Genomic DNA, 15,098 nt, shown 5'->3' with positions numbered 1-15,098 from the left:
AACCCCAGGGCTATTTGAAAAGCAATTCAACAGGCAAGATAAGGTTTTGTTAACCTGTTTGACTGTAATTGTTTGGATGGACATCATCTTCACACGTAACCTTTACGTGAACAAGTCAAAGCCTTTGAAATGTGTCAAGCTGAGAGAAGCTCCAGTCGCATAACTGATAAAGCTGTCACAGACACAAACAAGATGCATCACCCATCTCTGCCCGAGTCCTTTCACCTGCTTACAGTAAAGTCAGTCCCCAGATGGAATCCTCTATCTTCTTGTGGGAGGATTCTAACCACAATCCACCTTTAAAGAGAAATAGAAGCTAGCTAAGTGACTTAACTATCTGGGGCAAAAATGGTTTCCTAACTACTAACTCAGACTTAAGCCTGACAAATGATAGTAAGAAATGACACTCAAGGCTGACACAGTGGAGCTGGAGACATGGCTGTCCTTTCAGGGAACCCACACAGCAGTTTACAAGTGGCCATAGGATGCCAGTCAGAGGGGCCCTAACACGCTCCTGGCTTCCACATGCACCAGGCACACGAGTGGAGCACAGATACACATACAGGAGACATTCTCACACACATTGAAATAAACAAATTTAAAGACATTAAAACAAAAAGTTACAAATGTTTTTTAAAAGCAGTATGCCATATAAATAAAATGAAAATATAACCACTGAAAAAATATAACATATGATAGATGATAAATACATGAAGACACTACATAATTGTTTTGGGTGTTTGTTTGTTTGTTTGAGACAGGGTTTCTCTGTGTAACAGTCCTGGCTATTTTGGAACATGCTTTGTAGACCAGATTGGCCCTAAGCTCACAGAGACCCATCTGCCTCTGCTTCCAAAGTTCTGGGATTAAATGTATGCAGCACCACTCCTGGTGACACTACACAGCTATAAAATGAGATTCAGTGTAAATATTGGCAGATTAGCAATCCCCAATGTTCGTTCGTGTGTCTCTGTTCTCTCTCTCTCTCTCTCTCTCTCTCTCTCTCTCTCTGTGTGTGTGTGTGTATGTGTGTGGTGTGTGTGTATGTGTCTGTGTGTCTGTGTATTTGTACCAGTACACATGGAGGCCAGAGGACATCCTCACAGTGTGTCATCCTCAGAAATGCACTTGCGTGTGTTTGTGTGTATGGGGACTAGAGGTGAACCTCGGCTGTCATTCTTTAGGAGCTGTCATCTTGGCTTGTCACTCACTGGGACCTGAGCCTGCTGCTTAGGTTAGGCTGGCTGACAGCAAGCCCCAGGGAACTGCTTGTCATAGTGTCTGGAAGCTGGGATTACGGATATACGCTCCTCAACTAGTTTTGCCTGTTGCCTACTATTTTGCTTTTACCATGAGTACTAGGGGTAGCATTCAGGGCCTCATACTGCAGAGCGATCTCTTCACTTCTGGATTCTCTCCCCAGGCCCTCAAATGTTCTTTTTAGAAGCAAAAGGAAGCTGCTCTAGCATACCCCTTCCACAGTGTGTCATTTATCTAGGATGGGCATCATTACTGAGATCACAGTTAGAGGTTAGGCTGTACCAAGTCAAGTATTGATTTGATCTGTGAAGTGGAGGGTGGAACATGATATCAACACAACAGAACGTTAGAAAAGAATTAGATTTTGACCAGAAATACTTCCCAAAGCTCTGACAGCGTTAGAGACTGGGGGGAGGGGGGACAAGATGGGGCTGATCTCAATGTAAAATGCTACAAACAAAGCATGTTGACAGGTTACCTTGGCGGCACGAGGAGCCTGACAAGGACAAGAGCTGTCTAGGTTTTCTGGAGATCAGCAGTTATAAAGACCCACAGGAGCTGGGCGGTGGTGGCGCTCACCTGTAATCCCAGCACTCTGGGAGGCAGAGGCAGGCGGATTTCTGAGTTCGAGGCCAGCCTGGTCTACAGAGTGAGTTCCAGGACAGCCAGAGCTATACAGAGAAACCCTGTCTTGAAAAAAAAAAAAAAAAAACCACCAAATCCAAAAAATAAAATAAAATAAAATAAAATAAAATAAAATAAAATAAAATAAAATAAAATAAAAGACCCACAGGGTCTGGGCCATGACTCCACAGTTACGAGCAGCAAAGCTCTCAGACTCAGTTCCCACCATGCAGATGCTGGCTCACAACTGTCTGTCACTCCAATCTAGAGGATCTAATTCCCTCTACTGGCCCTGGAGGGTGCACATATATACATGCAAGTAAACACTCAAACAAGTTAGCAAACAAGAACCGGAAAGTACCATAAAGGATTTTTAAATACTCAAATGCCAAAAGGTTTCTCATGCCGAAAGAGTCTGACTAGGCAATCCCCTGGGACTTTCAAGGTCAGAAAGCACTTTCTAGAAAGAATTGGTTACTCCTCTATGTATATAAAAACACAAAATAAAAGAGAAATAATTATTGAGAACAATGAGGTAGCAAGAGACTCCCATACTTAATTTGAGTTTAACATTTCTTCCTATCTGGATATATAATTTGTTTTCAATTACATAGTATTTAATTTTTAGATCTCATGATTAAGCATTTATGCTTCTTAAATACTATGCTTATGGAAAACCATATATGACTCTATTGTACAGTCTCTCAACTCTGAGCTTCTTAGTATGGATTTATACACTATTGCTTGGTCTCAATCTAATACTTTCCTACTAGAATCCCTCAATCTAAATACAACAGAGTCTACTACTTCATGTAGCCCCTCACCGGTGCTGACCTCACCGACTGCTGGTGTTTTATTTACCAGATCCCCCTCCTTAGAATCTCATCACCTCTCGCAGGGATTCAGGTTCAGCTCTAGCCCAACTTCTTCTGGCTGAGAACTTGGGAGGCAGAGGCAGGCTGATCTCTAAGTTTATGAGGCCAGCCTGGTCTACAGGGCTAATTCTAGGACAGCCAGGGCTACACACACACACACACACACACACACACACAAACCGGTCTTGAAAAAACAAAATAAATAAATACAAGAGAAGGGTATAGCAAAGGAGGAAGAAAAAGAGAAAAAGTTCCGTCCCATAGAACTGAAAAATTGTCATAAACAGAAACAAGCGCTTGAGGCACAGTGCCTGCCATCAGCTCTCTCTCTCTCTCTCTCTCTCTCTCTCTCTCTCTCTCTCTCTCTCTCACACACACACACACACACACACACACACACACACACACACGCCCTGTATCCTCTAACACACTTTCCCTAAAAGCTTCCAGGATGTATGTGCAGGCAGGGGCGTAGGGGAGGGGGCTGGAGCGGCAAGGATTTGATACATAATCCAGCTACCCAGTGCAGACTGCTCAGGAATCGGGGATCACCTCTTTACCACCGTCAATCCCTGGCATCATGGTGAAAGGAAAAGAAGTGATGAGAGATGAAGATGGAAGGTGAGAGGGTAGGCTGTGAGGGAGAGGTGGGCAGGAGCAGGTCTGGAAGGCCTGCTGAAGGATGACTAAGCTCTTCAGGCACACAGGGAGCCTGTGAGAGTGCAGAGAAGGCTGAAGAGAGTCCAGGTGACTGAAGGCCCTGAGCCTGGGATGAAGCTTTGGGGTAGAAAACACGAGCTGAACACTACTTTCCTTCATCCCTTTAATTGCTGATCCTATCTAGTAAACTCGACACCCTTTGTCAGTACAGAAGACTGCTTCCAAGCAAGCACTCTGAGCACTGGCTCACACTCCAGGCGGCCCCGCGCAGCCTTCCCAGCGTCCCTGTGTTCTGTTCTCAGGTCGCTGTACATCTATGACCTCGTGTAGCTATAAACTTAGGAATGAGAGACAAGTAAGCGGCAATGGGTAGGTAACCTGAGACTGACTTTATATGATTACCTTCATAGCAGCCATTTTCCTACAAACAGCAAGACTTCATCCTTCACTATGACTGAAAAAATTCCATTGTTATATACAAATCACCAAAGATCTCTGAACAAACATGCAGTGACTTTGTTTCTGAAAAGTTGAGTAAATGACAGTAATGTAGAGTGGACTGAGAGATGACATTCAGAGAGGAAACGTAGTTGAGTAGTCGCTAGGAAAATCTCCACTGTGAGATTGTCAGCAAGTGAGTGTGCCCTACCCTGCCCTGCCTGGGACCCAGGGCCTTCTGAAACAGAACCGCTTTCCACCTTTATCACTTATTTGGCCAATGAAGTTCTAGAAAGGGCTTATCCCACCATCATTTAAGTCCAACCCAGCCCAAGCAATTGAGCCATGTGCTGGACATCCTGGCTGTAGGAACATTCGTCAGTCAGGCCGGGGACTGCCTGCTGGGCTGCATCCTTTCTGTTCCTGCTGTTGAGATCTCCAGACATGGAGTTGCTAAGGTTTCCTTGTAGAAAGTCTCACTGAGAAGGAAACCAACAAACTGGGACCATCTGAGAGATGGACAACACCTGATTTTTCAGCACCAAAGTTTGGCTGTGCCTAGAAGCAATACTGTGTCCTGGATTTTAAAAAGGAATATAAACCATTATATCTAGAAATGGATAAAAAGAATTCAAGGACCAATTAGGGATGAATTTGCAGAAACGAGTGCTTGCTTGGATGGGGGCACGGGAAAGAGAAGTGATGGTGAGGTTCTGGCATAGCTGACTGGGTGGGTGAACAGGCCGCAGATGACGGAGGACACTCAGGAGGGGAAGGTCTGGTCCACGGAGTGTTCAGAGTCACTAAAGTATACCTGGCTATTTAATTCTGACTGTGTGGGCCACGTCACCAGGAAAACCGAGCACTGGTAGAACTGAACTTCTAGCTCTCAAGTAGACTGCACCACTCAATGAAGCCTGGGCTGGCGGCAATAATGGATGGACTCCTGCGTTAGATGACAGTTCCGGCAGACAGTTGGCATTGAAGGAAACTCTAGGGAAAGAGAAGTATCGTTCTTTTTTTATTTTTATTTTTTTTTATTTTTTTTATTTTTTGGAGTTGGTTTTTTTCAAGACAGGGTTTCTGTGTGTGTGTGTGTGTGTGTGTGTGTGTGTGTGTGTGTGTGTGTGTGTATGTATATATATAGGCCTGGCTGTCCTGGAACTCACTCTGTAGACTAGGCTGGCCTCGAACTCAGAAATCCGCCTGCCTCTGCCTCCCAGATTGCTGGGATTACAGGCGTGCGCCACCACTGCCCAGCGAGAAGTATCATTCTCAAGCACAGCAGTATTTTGCTATCAGATAGTTAGCTGCATGGAGAACAGCAGAGGAGCCTGTGGTGTAAGCGCACTTCTAGGGTGAAGCGAAGAGCTACCACGCCCCAATCCCCCATGAGCCCCACTTAGTCAGGGCAGCCATGGAGCCAGGGAGAAAAAGCTGCCCCACTGCATATGGACAGCAAACTAGCTCATGGAAACTGCAGAGCCGACACAAGTACACAACCCTTTGTACTTTAGTACATACCAGGAATACCGAGAGGAACTTGAGCTCATTGTTTTATTTAATTCTAATGATCTTCCAGCAGGGAAGAACACTGGGCCACTGAGGCAGGACTCGGTAAAATGAGCAAGTTGAGCACACAAGCTAGGATTCAATTGCAGCTTTGCATATAAGAAATGAAAAGAGAAGTCCGAAATCTCACTGTGAGGCTCTGGCTTGGTTGACTGAGTGCAAAATGCTATTAACTGAGATCAAAACAGAAGAGAGGCTTGTGGTGGGCTTAAATTACGCACATTTCTTTATCGAGTGCCTGGAAAACTGTATATCCTTCATGATTAACAGGTGCTGGCAGCTCACCAAGATGACGTTTTGAATTGTGTGTTGTAGCAACCATAAAAAGAGTATGCTTGTGGTGGCCTGGCCACAATGCCTCTATTCTCACACATAAGGCATGTATTTACCAGTGTCTGTCTAAGGAGCTGCGGAGGCCAGTCAGCACCGTGAAGCGTCACTAAACACACACTCTGGACGAATAAGCCACCAAATGAGAGTAGCCAACAACAACAGTTTGAGTGATTGACTGTGAGAGTGTGTGTATGTGTGTGTATGTGGTGTGGGGATGGCCCAATGCTGGAGTTGTTTAGACTAAAGCACTCTGGTTAAGAAGCAGGGGTAATTGACAGGAAAATATATCTTCAAAGGAACTGTCCCACCCACCTAAATGACCAGCACAGAACAGTGAAAATTTAATACTACTGTGAACATCTGTCACTATTATCGTATGGGGCAGCAGAATGTTGAGATTAAAAGTAACTGGGTGTGAGTCTCAGTTCGACCAGAGATTCACTTCATGATGATGGCAAGTTGTTTATCCTGTCTGTCTCTGCTTCCACATTTGAGAAGTGATCATAGTTATAGTAGCTACCTCACACAACTGCTAAGATGGTCAATAAGTTAACCTTCACAATGCTGCCAAGACAGTATCTGGTGTATACTAAAGAAGTAATGGATGATTAGCTAACTAATGCAGCTCCAGTTAAATGAGAAAAACAAACAAACAAACAAACAAACAAACAAACAAACAAACTTAAATATCTGACCCAGCCTGCTACACATGAAATAGTTAGTCCAGGAAAATCAAAATAACTCTAAAGCGTGTTTAACAGCTACAGGGTACTATTTGCATAAAACACTTCACGGACATCTGGAGAAAGATAAATAGCCAAACATACAAAAGCAGAAACTAAAATGTTGAAAAGGGAAGTAAGACACAGTTTCATTTAGTATACACCATTCACAGACCTCAGGCACATACTCCAAGGTCTACTAATTCAGCAGGCCATAGGCTACTTTGAACTCAAGAAAGAACACCAGAGCAGGAATATTTTCACCCAAGCACTTTTCAATTCTCCCCTAAGAATATTTTAAGGTAAATTATTTTGCTTCTAGTTGTGGAAAGTGTCAAGAAAGACTCCCTTACGCCATACTTCTACTGTGTCTCTGCTTCTGCATCCTCTGAAGAGGCTGTGACCCAGCTTCTGTTGTTCTTATGATGCTGAGGATGTAGCCCAGGGCTGCCTGCATGCTAGGCAAGTGCTCTACCATGGATTATACTCCCAACATAAGACCCAGTAGTTAATGAAGCAATCCTAAGTAGGAGACACATCTTTATGGAGTCCAGATAATGGAGCTAAAGTAGTTTTAAAATTCTAATTTGGCCTGGTGAAATGGCTCTGTGGGTAATGATACTTGCTGCCAAGTCTCTTCTGAGAATTTACATGGTGGAGAGAACAGCCTTATCCAAACTGTCCTCTGGCCTCCACACACACACACACACACACATATATACATAAGTGTAATTGTTTTAATTAAAAAAGAAGATAAACCTTAAATCCCCCTATTTCTAGAAGCTAAGGCGTTCTGACAATAATTCCACATAAACCTGAGCTTACTTAGTTTGCATTGTGGAGAAGAAGCAAAGGGGCTGAAGAAAAATGAAAAGACAGAGGTCCTCTCAGGGCAGTGAGATCTCACTGACAAAGGACATGCACACAATTTCTGTCCTTCAGAGAGCCCACACCCAGTGCAATCGGTGGTTTTTCACCCACAGGCCTAACTCTCCTTCTCACCCACCTTCAGCTCTTCCTAACCTTGCTGAGCCATTGTAATCTAAAACCTTAGCTCCTAGAATATCTTACAGCACCCTCTTAGAATCAGTCTGGGTTATCACAAGTTTTAACGCAGGGCACCTATCATGTTTCTGCTCTTATCTGTATACTTTGGCCTATAAAATCTCACTACAGCACCTCAGACCTTTCGCCCAGACTCTAAATGTCCACCTCTCCTCCCGTAGTCTTGGACCTTAGTTTCTTCACTGTCTTCCTGGGCCCTCAAAGAATCAGACCCACCCTTGCTCACCATCCTTAAATTCATCTCCTCCCTCGTCCTTATACACGCCCCGCCTCTTGGAAATTCTTCCCAAACAAGTCACTTGAAGCAGTAGCTCTACGGACTGCCGCGCCCCGCACTGCGTGTCATCCCAGCCCTGCCAAGCCTCCCTGTGCTCCCGCGCACCTAGCAGCCCCGACAGCCAGCCGTTCCCAGCCTACCTGCTCTCCTCCGCCAGACGCTCCCTGCCGCCGCCGCCAAAATCCATTCCCGCGCCCTCCGGACGCATCCGGACTGTAAGGCCGTCTCGGGGCCGGAGAGAGCCTCCAGGCCGCTTCGACCGCCAAGGCACCCGGAGCACCCTCAAGAGAGGGGAGGCACCATGGCTGGTAGGTTCAGAACCATGCACTACACCCAGACAGCGACAGAGTCAAGGACTGCTGCCTCAGCTGCCGCTCTACCCCTGCCACCCCCACTTCCGGCTCCAAGAACTACAATTCCCAAAAAGCCCTTCGAAGACCATCCGTCTCCCGGCATGCACTGTCTTATCCAATCCCAGGCTCATCTAACCACAGTACACAGACGCCAGCTGCGTGCTAGGCGAGCTTTCCCGGGCAGGTGCTTTGGTTGAAAGCTCCACGTAACAACTATCAGAAATTCGAGGGCGAACTTCTGTCACACTTTACTCAGGAAATCCGACTCTGTCGGAGGTCAAGATAGACAATAAAGCTGGTAAAATCCTAATTCGATTAACTTCACTTTAGTCCATTCCTGATTTAACATTTCTTGGTGTTGGGAGACTCCAAGCATTTACACCGAGAGATCACAAACTGAACCAGAAAAGAGCAGTAGAAAGGCAAGGACGACTTTGAGGGAAGGTCTCTTGCAGGAATGATGTCAGGATACAGGTTACTGTTTTCTTCTTAAAAATATTCTTAAATGTATATGCATGTGCCTGAGTGTATGTGTATGTGCATGCATCACGTGCTGGTGTTTGCCTGTAAAGGCACCGGAACAGGGACCCTCTGCAAGAACAGACAGTTCTCAACCCTTGAGACAATTCTCCACCCTGATTTCGTATTGTAGCATAGGTTGGCCTCGAATTCAAGATCCTCAGCCCCCAGAGTGCTAAGATTATAAGCATACACCACCAAAGCTGGCACAGCAGTTTCTAGGACAAGAATTTAATGAGGAGGGGAGAAGAGGCAGGAAGATGGACAAAACAGTTGACAGGTATTAAGAAAATAGCTGTTTTGGAAACTTCTGCTTCTTAGTAATCAAAACTGAGAGAGGGCAAGATGGTTCAGTAAGTAAAGAAGCTTGCAACCAAGCCTAACCACCAGAGTTCAAGCCCCAGACCTCTATGGTGGAAGGAGAGAACCAACTCCTGAGAGTTATTCTCTCCTCATGAATGTGCATGCATGAATCCCCTTTGTGATTTCATACACACACACACACACACTGTATATATACACACACACACACACTATATATATATATATATATATATATACACACACACACATACATATAAATATTTTTAAAGCAAAGGAGTGGGACACAATGATGTGGACATTCTCATGCAAGCAAGACCAGGTTATGAAATGACCTGAAATGTTAAGGAGTTGGGATCTTAGCCATAGAACAGTGAGCTGTATCAAGGATGTACAAATGAGATGATGTGGCAACTGCGTACAAATGTGCTTACAAAGCTAGGTTTGACAATGTGGGAAGGAGTAGGGTAGGGATCTCATTAGAGGGAAGAGAGAAGTAGATACAGACGGTGATCCCTAGATGAGCTTGTGCATGACTAAGAATAAGACAAGTTAGCTACAAGAAACGAGAGAATGGCAGAAACTCTGAGCTGGACTGTTTCAGCCTTTTTCCAAGAAGAGAGTCTCACCTTAGCTGTGAGTGTTTTCAAATGAACACTGGGACTTTTGTTTCCCAAAAAAACCAAGCTAGAATCTGCCCCTAAAGGTATAAATAACTACATTTCTAAATTCTGGCAGACTATTGTTCAGACCAAGGAAAGCTTGACTCTAGGCTGAAGATGGCCCTGTGGTTGCTAATTTGCAAGCCCAGGCCTAAGGTAGAGCAGGGGCTGGAAGAACAAGGTTGATTACAACAATATGAAGGCGAGAGAATCAGCATTATTTTGTGAAGGGCTGGATATGGCAAATGAGAGGGACGAAGAAGGCCAGAACAACTCCATTAAAATTAATGAATGTAAAAACACCCAGGCTTCTAAGGCTTTTCTCCCTGGGCTGGGGCTCTAGCTCCAGGTCAGGAGCCCCTGGGTTCAATCTCCAGCACCAGGTAACGGGGACACAGTGGTGTATATCTGTAACCTCCGAACTGGAGAGGCAGAGGATCAGAAGCTCACGTTCATCCTGGACTACATGTTAAGTTCAAGGCTGGCCTGGACTGAGACACTGTGTCAAACAAACAAACAAACAAACAAACAAAAACTAGTTTCATTCAAGAAAAGACAAAGTCCAAGCTGGGTGTGATATCAGATCCCTGTAATTCTATCAGCCAAGGGCTGAGGCAGGAGGATTGCGAGTTGAGCTACACAGGAAGTAAGACCTTGTCTCCAAACAGAAGAAAAGAAAAACCTTTACAAAACATTTCAAATTAAATACAATAACATATTCTAAAAAGATGAAGTTGGGCAGTGCTGGTGCATTCCTTTAATTCCAGCACTCAGGAGGCAGAGGCAGATGGATGTCTGTGAGTTCCAGCCTGGTCTACAAAGAGAATTCCAGGACAGCCAGGGCTACACAAAGAAACCCTATCACAACAAAACAAAACAAACAACAACAAAAAAGATGATACAAAATGGCTACATTTATTTATCTAAGAAATGCAATATCCAGGGCTGGAGAGATGGTTCAAAGGTTTAAAAGCACATCCTTTTCTTTCAGAGGACATGAGTTCAGTTCCTAGCACCCATGTCAGATGACTCACACCTCCCTAACTCCAGCTCTAACATATCTAACACGGTCTTCAGCCTTTGTAGGCACTATATTCACACACAGAGACACACATGTGTGAACACATGATTAAAAATAAAATACATTTTATCGAGCATCAAAAAACAAAAATAAAGGGGCTGGAGAGATGGCTCAGTGGTTAAGAGCACTAACTGCTCTTCCAGAGGACTGGGGTTCAATTCCCAGCACCCACATAGCAGTTTACAACTGTCTGTAACTCCAGTTCCAGGGGATCTGACACCTGTACACAGACAGACAAATGCAGGCAAAACACTAATGTACATAAAAAGAAAAACAAAAAGGAAATAAAAATCTATCTACCATGTTAACAAAATTTTAAAATAACCATTTGATTATCTCACTTGATACAGCAAAAGCATTAAATAGAGTTCAACATTCATGATTAAAATTCAACAAACCAGGAACAGATGGGAACTTCCTCATCTTAATAAAGAACATCTTTTAAAATTGTGTTAATTAATAAAAAGCATTAAAAAAAATCTGTCTGGCTTACGGGCTAAAAACAATGCTTGGGACAGTGAGATGACTTAGCAAATAATAGCCTGACCTAGGTTTGCTCTCCGGGACTTCCATGGTGGAAAGAGAGAACCAGCTCTGGAAAGTTACTCTCTGCCGTCCACATATACACATTAGAATACATAAAAAAGGAAGAAAAGAAGGATGGAAGGAAAGAAGAAAGAGAAAAGGCCCCTCAAAATCAAAATGTTTTGCCTCTGTGGCTGAGAACAAGGTAAAGATGTTGCCCTACTAATTAAAGCATGGCCCTAGAGTCCCTAGAGTCCCTGGTACAGTGTGGACAACAAGCAAAAGACATACAGATTTGAAACAATTATACTAGGCGAAACCATCCAGTTTTTTAAAAAAATACTGTCTGAGCCCATTCATATAAAAAGCTAAAAACCTGCACACTTATCAACAGTAGAAGAAAACATATTAGTGCTCTCTAGGCAATAGATGAGGGGAAGAATTGCAAAAGAGCACTGGACAATCTTTACAAGACATTGATATAGGTATTATTCAGGATATGGTGGTATTGTCACAGGTATCTGTTCTGCGTACTTATATAAACTATATACTTTAAATGAACATCTTTATGAATCTTTTTATTGGCTATCAATTATATCTCAAGAAAATTGAGGGAAAAGGAAGACTAAAAGATACATTAAACAGAATGTAGTAAAGGGGTTAAGTGTAAGAAAGTTGTGAGGATTGTGCCTGAGCTACATAATAAGACTGTGTCCCAAAGGGGGGGGGAACCAAAGCTTAGTTGGCAAAGTGGCAATGAGGCCCTGAGAACACCCAAGTTCCACCATCAACGCTCGCCTAAAGACAAATACAGGTGAGTGCAGGGGCCCCAGGCGAGAGCCTGCGTTTCAAGCAGGAAGAAGGGGGCATGGGAATTCTACAGACAGACATGGTGTCTGTATGTATGGTGTCATGCATGAGATTCTCAAATTAATAATAATAATGATAATGATATAATAATAATGATGATAATGATGATGATGATGATAATAATAATAATAATAATAATCCAAGTTGCACAGCTCACGAGGAAGTAGGCCAGAGGTTGAGCTCTGGCCTCTACACACCTGCGTGCATACACAAACGTAACAAATTGTAGAAAGCAATGAATTGTGCTATAAAAATACCATTTGCTGGGGGCTAGAGAGATGGCTCAGTGGGTAAGAACACTGACTGTTCTTCTGACAGTCCTGAGTTCAAATCCCAGCAACTACATGGTGGCTCACAACCATCCATAATGAGATCCAACGTCCTCTTCTGGTGTCTGAAGACAGCTGAAGACAGTACTTACATATAATAAATAAATAAATCTTTAAAAAAAAATACCATTTGCTCTTTAAGCTGAGCAAAGATAAGAGATACGGATTTCCATATTGTTTACTGTTGATCTTCTGAGCCTAGTACAATGTCTGGTACTGTACAACACCACATTAAACATCCACCCACGTGTAATATATAATCTTAAATACTACATCAGATATAAATAGTAAAAATTGCTGTTTATATGTGACATGTGACATATGTCCTTGCTTATCTGGAATCCATATTAACTGGCCCTCAATTTCCCGTGACCATACTAGATGCTGTTTTATCTACACTGTATGAAATCAAGTCTCTACAAAGGGTGGCTTCTTGAGTTCTGCTTCTTTTGATTAGATGAGGATTCTGAACTGCTCCATGCCAGGCATAAGTCTGTACTGTACCCAGTACAGTGCCTCACTGATGTAGGTGCTTGGAAAGTACCTTCTGCTCTGCAAGCTGTGTGAAGTTCTGAAGCACTGCACCCATATTATTTGCTGCTTATCCCTGAGAGCCTATTACCACACCTGGTGCACAGTGAATATATGATTGGCTGAAGAGCTATTGCTCATGCACCTAGAAAATGCAGAGTCAGCCTTTAACTCCAGCCTTTGTACATGGCTGATCAACATCTCAGTGAGTTGTAAGTGGTACTTATGTGCTTGAAAGTGTGTGTGTGTGTGTGTGTGTGTGTGCACAGAGGCAGGGGCAATGAGGCAGGTAGTCACATCCACAGTCAGGAGGCAGAGAGATGAAAGGGCAAGTTCAGCTCTTTGAGTGGTGTTGCCCACATGTAGTGTGAGCCTTCTAACTCAGCCTAGAAACTTCCTCATAACCATGCTTGAAGGGGTGTCTCCTAGGAGATTAAGTTAATATTAACTCTCACACAGCCAGAACTGACTGAGACGTTACTAATGTAGGTGTTGTAGACATAACTTTTTATTCTTTTCTTTCAATATAAACCTAGTTAAGCCCTGACTATGATCCTGGAATTGCAATTTACTAATATGATATAAGGGAGAGTTAATTGAGATTCATAGACTTTAAACATTTACCTCGAGTGGCAGAGCTTCTGGGAATCAAATTCAGATCTGTAACTCCAAAGTCAGTTTATAGATCAGTTTGAATATACCATCTAATTGATTTAGATTGATTACATCCAAGTCTAGTTTTTATGGTAATGTTTGTACTGAGACCACAGCTCTAGTCATAATTTCATATTTAAACTTTAATTGATACACAAGTACAAAGTCAGATTTCTTGACAAAAATACTAGCAATTATTAATGAGTTATGAAACTTGTGTAAATACTGGTGCCCTCATGTTGCTGATGGCGATATAATGCAGGCTTGTGAAAATCAGTCTGTGCCAGGCAGTGGTGGCGCACGTCTGTAATCCTAGCATTTGGGAGGCAGAGGCAGGCAGATTTCTGAGTTCGAGGTCAGCCTGGTCTACAAAGTGAGTTCCAGGACAGCCAGGGCTACACAGAGAAACCCTGTCTCAAAAAAATAAAAAAATAAAAAATCAATCTACAAGTTCCTTACAAAGTTAGAGTGCTGTCATATGATCCAGCAATCTATATCCAGTATGTTTCTAAGAAGTGAGGACTATGTCCACACCAAACTCATATATGAAAGTTAATAGCATACTATTTATAATAACCAAAAAGTGAAAACAGCCAATTGTCTATCAACTGATAAAGAAAACACTACATCCATGCAATGGGATACCATTCAAGCATTAGCGAGAGAGTTGGACTTACTGTTAAAATATGAACAATCCTAGAAAAGCTTGTTTAGTGAAAGATGCTAGACACAAAAGATCATATATTGTATGATCCTGTTTGTACGAAATGTCCAGACTGAGCAATCTATAGAGACAGAAAGTAGAGTTATGATTGCTATGTTTGTTTTGCTTTGTGTGTGACCTGTCTGCTGACACAGTATTACCACAATGCTTTATCCTTGCATCTTTTGAAATCTGAGTCTCTGAATCAGCCCTTGGGAAACTTGAAATTCCAAATAAAACAAGGAATGCATGACGAGATACCAAAGAACATTCTAACATTCTACAAACTAAAAGATTTGGAATCAGGCTTCAGTTTTGAGAAGAGATGGGGACAAGAAAGTAAACTATATTGGTGCAAAAAAGCTTTTATATATTGGAATATTTGTTATTTGTTTATACATACCTAAAATTTAAAAAAGCCAAAATTCCAGTATCTAAACACGCCTGTTTTGTTATATCAAATGCATGCTTTAAAAAATCTAAATGTCTTAACTTTTTCATATAGATCAGAAAGAAGATTAGAAAAAAGACGGGCCAGTAAGATGGCTCAGTGGGTAAGGGTACTTGCTGCTAAATCTGACATTAAGAGTGTGAGCCCAGTATAGGGGAATACCAGAACAGGGAAGTGGGAAGGAGTAGATGGGGGAACAGGGGACTTATGGGACTTTCGGGGAGTGGGGAGCCAGAAAAGGGGAAATCATTTGAAATGTAAATAAAGAATACA

At 42.9% G+C, this 15,098-nt stretch overlaps 1 protein-coding gene across 3 annotated transcripts in view; it reads right to left on the bottom strand.

The window, feature by feature from the left end:
* Nucleotides 1–15,098, bottom strand: part of Rubcn (rubicon autophagy regulator) — a 57,915-nt gene that overhangs the window by 39,803 nt on the left and 3,014 nt on the right. The window contains exon 1 of one of the 3 annotated variants that reach the window (XM_052159054.1): nt 7,967–8,240. The exons of 1 other annotated variant lie outside the window; for it this stretch is intronic. In XM_052159054.1, the coding sequence (XP_052015014.1) occupies nt 7,967–8,034 (68 nt within the window). In that variant the 5' untranslated portion in view covers nt 8,035–8,240. Of the gene's footprint in view, nt 1–7,966; nt 8,241–15,098 lie in introns of those variants that run through there. One more of the 3 variants, XM_052159053.1, reaches the window with a different exon arrangement.

The sequence above is a fragment of the Apodemus sylvaticus genome, chromosome 15, assembly GCF_947179515.1.
Source record: "Apodemus sylvaticus chromosome 15, mApoSyl1.1, whole genome shotgun sequence".
In the NCBI taxonomy this organism is placed as follows: Eukaryota; Metazoa; Chordata; class Mammalia; order Rodentia; family Muridae; genus Apodemus; species Apodemus sylvaticus.
The sequence above is the reverse complement of the archived record's forward strand: the minus strand, read 5'-3'. Positions and strand labels throughout refer to the sequence as shown.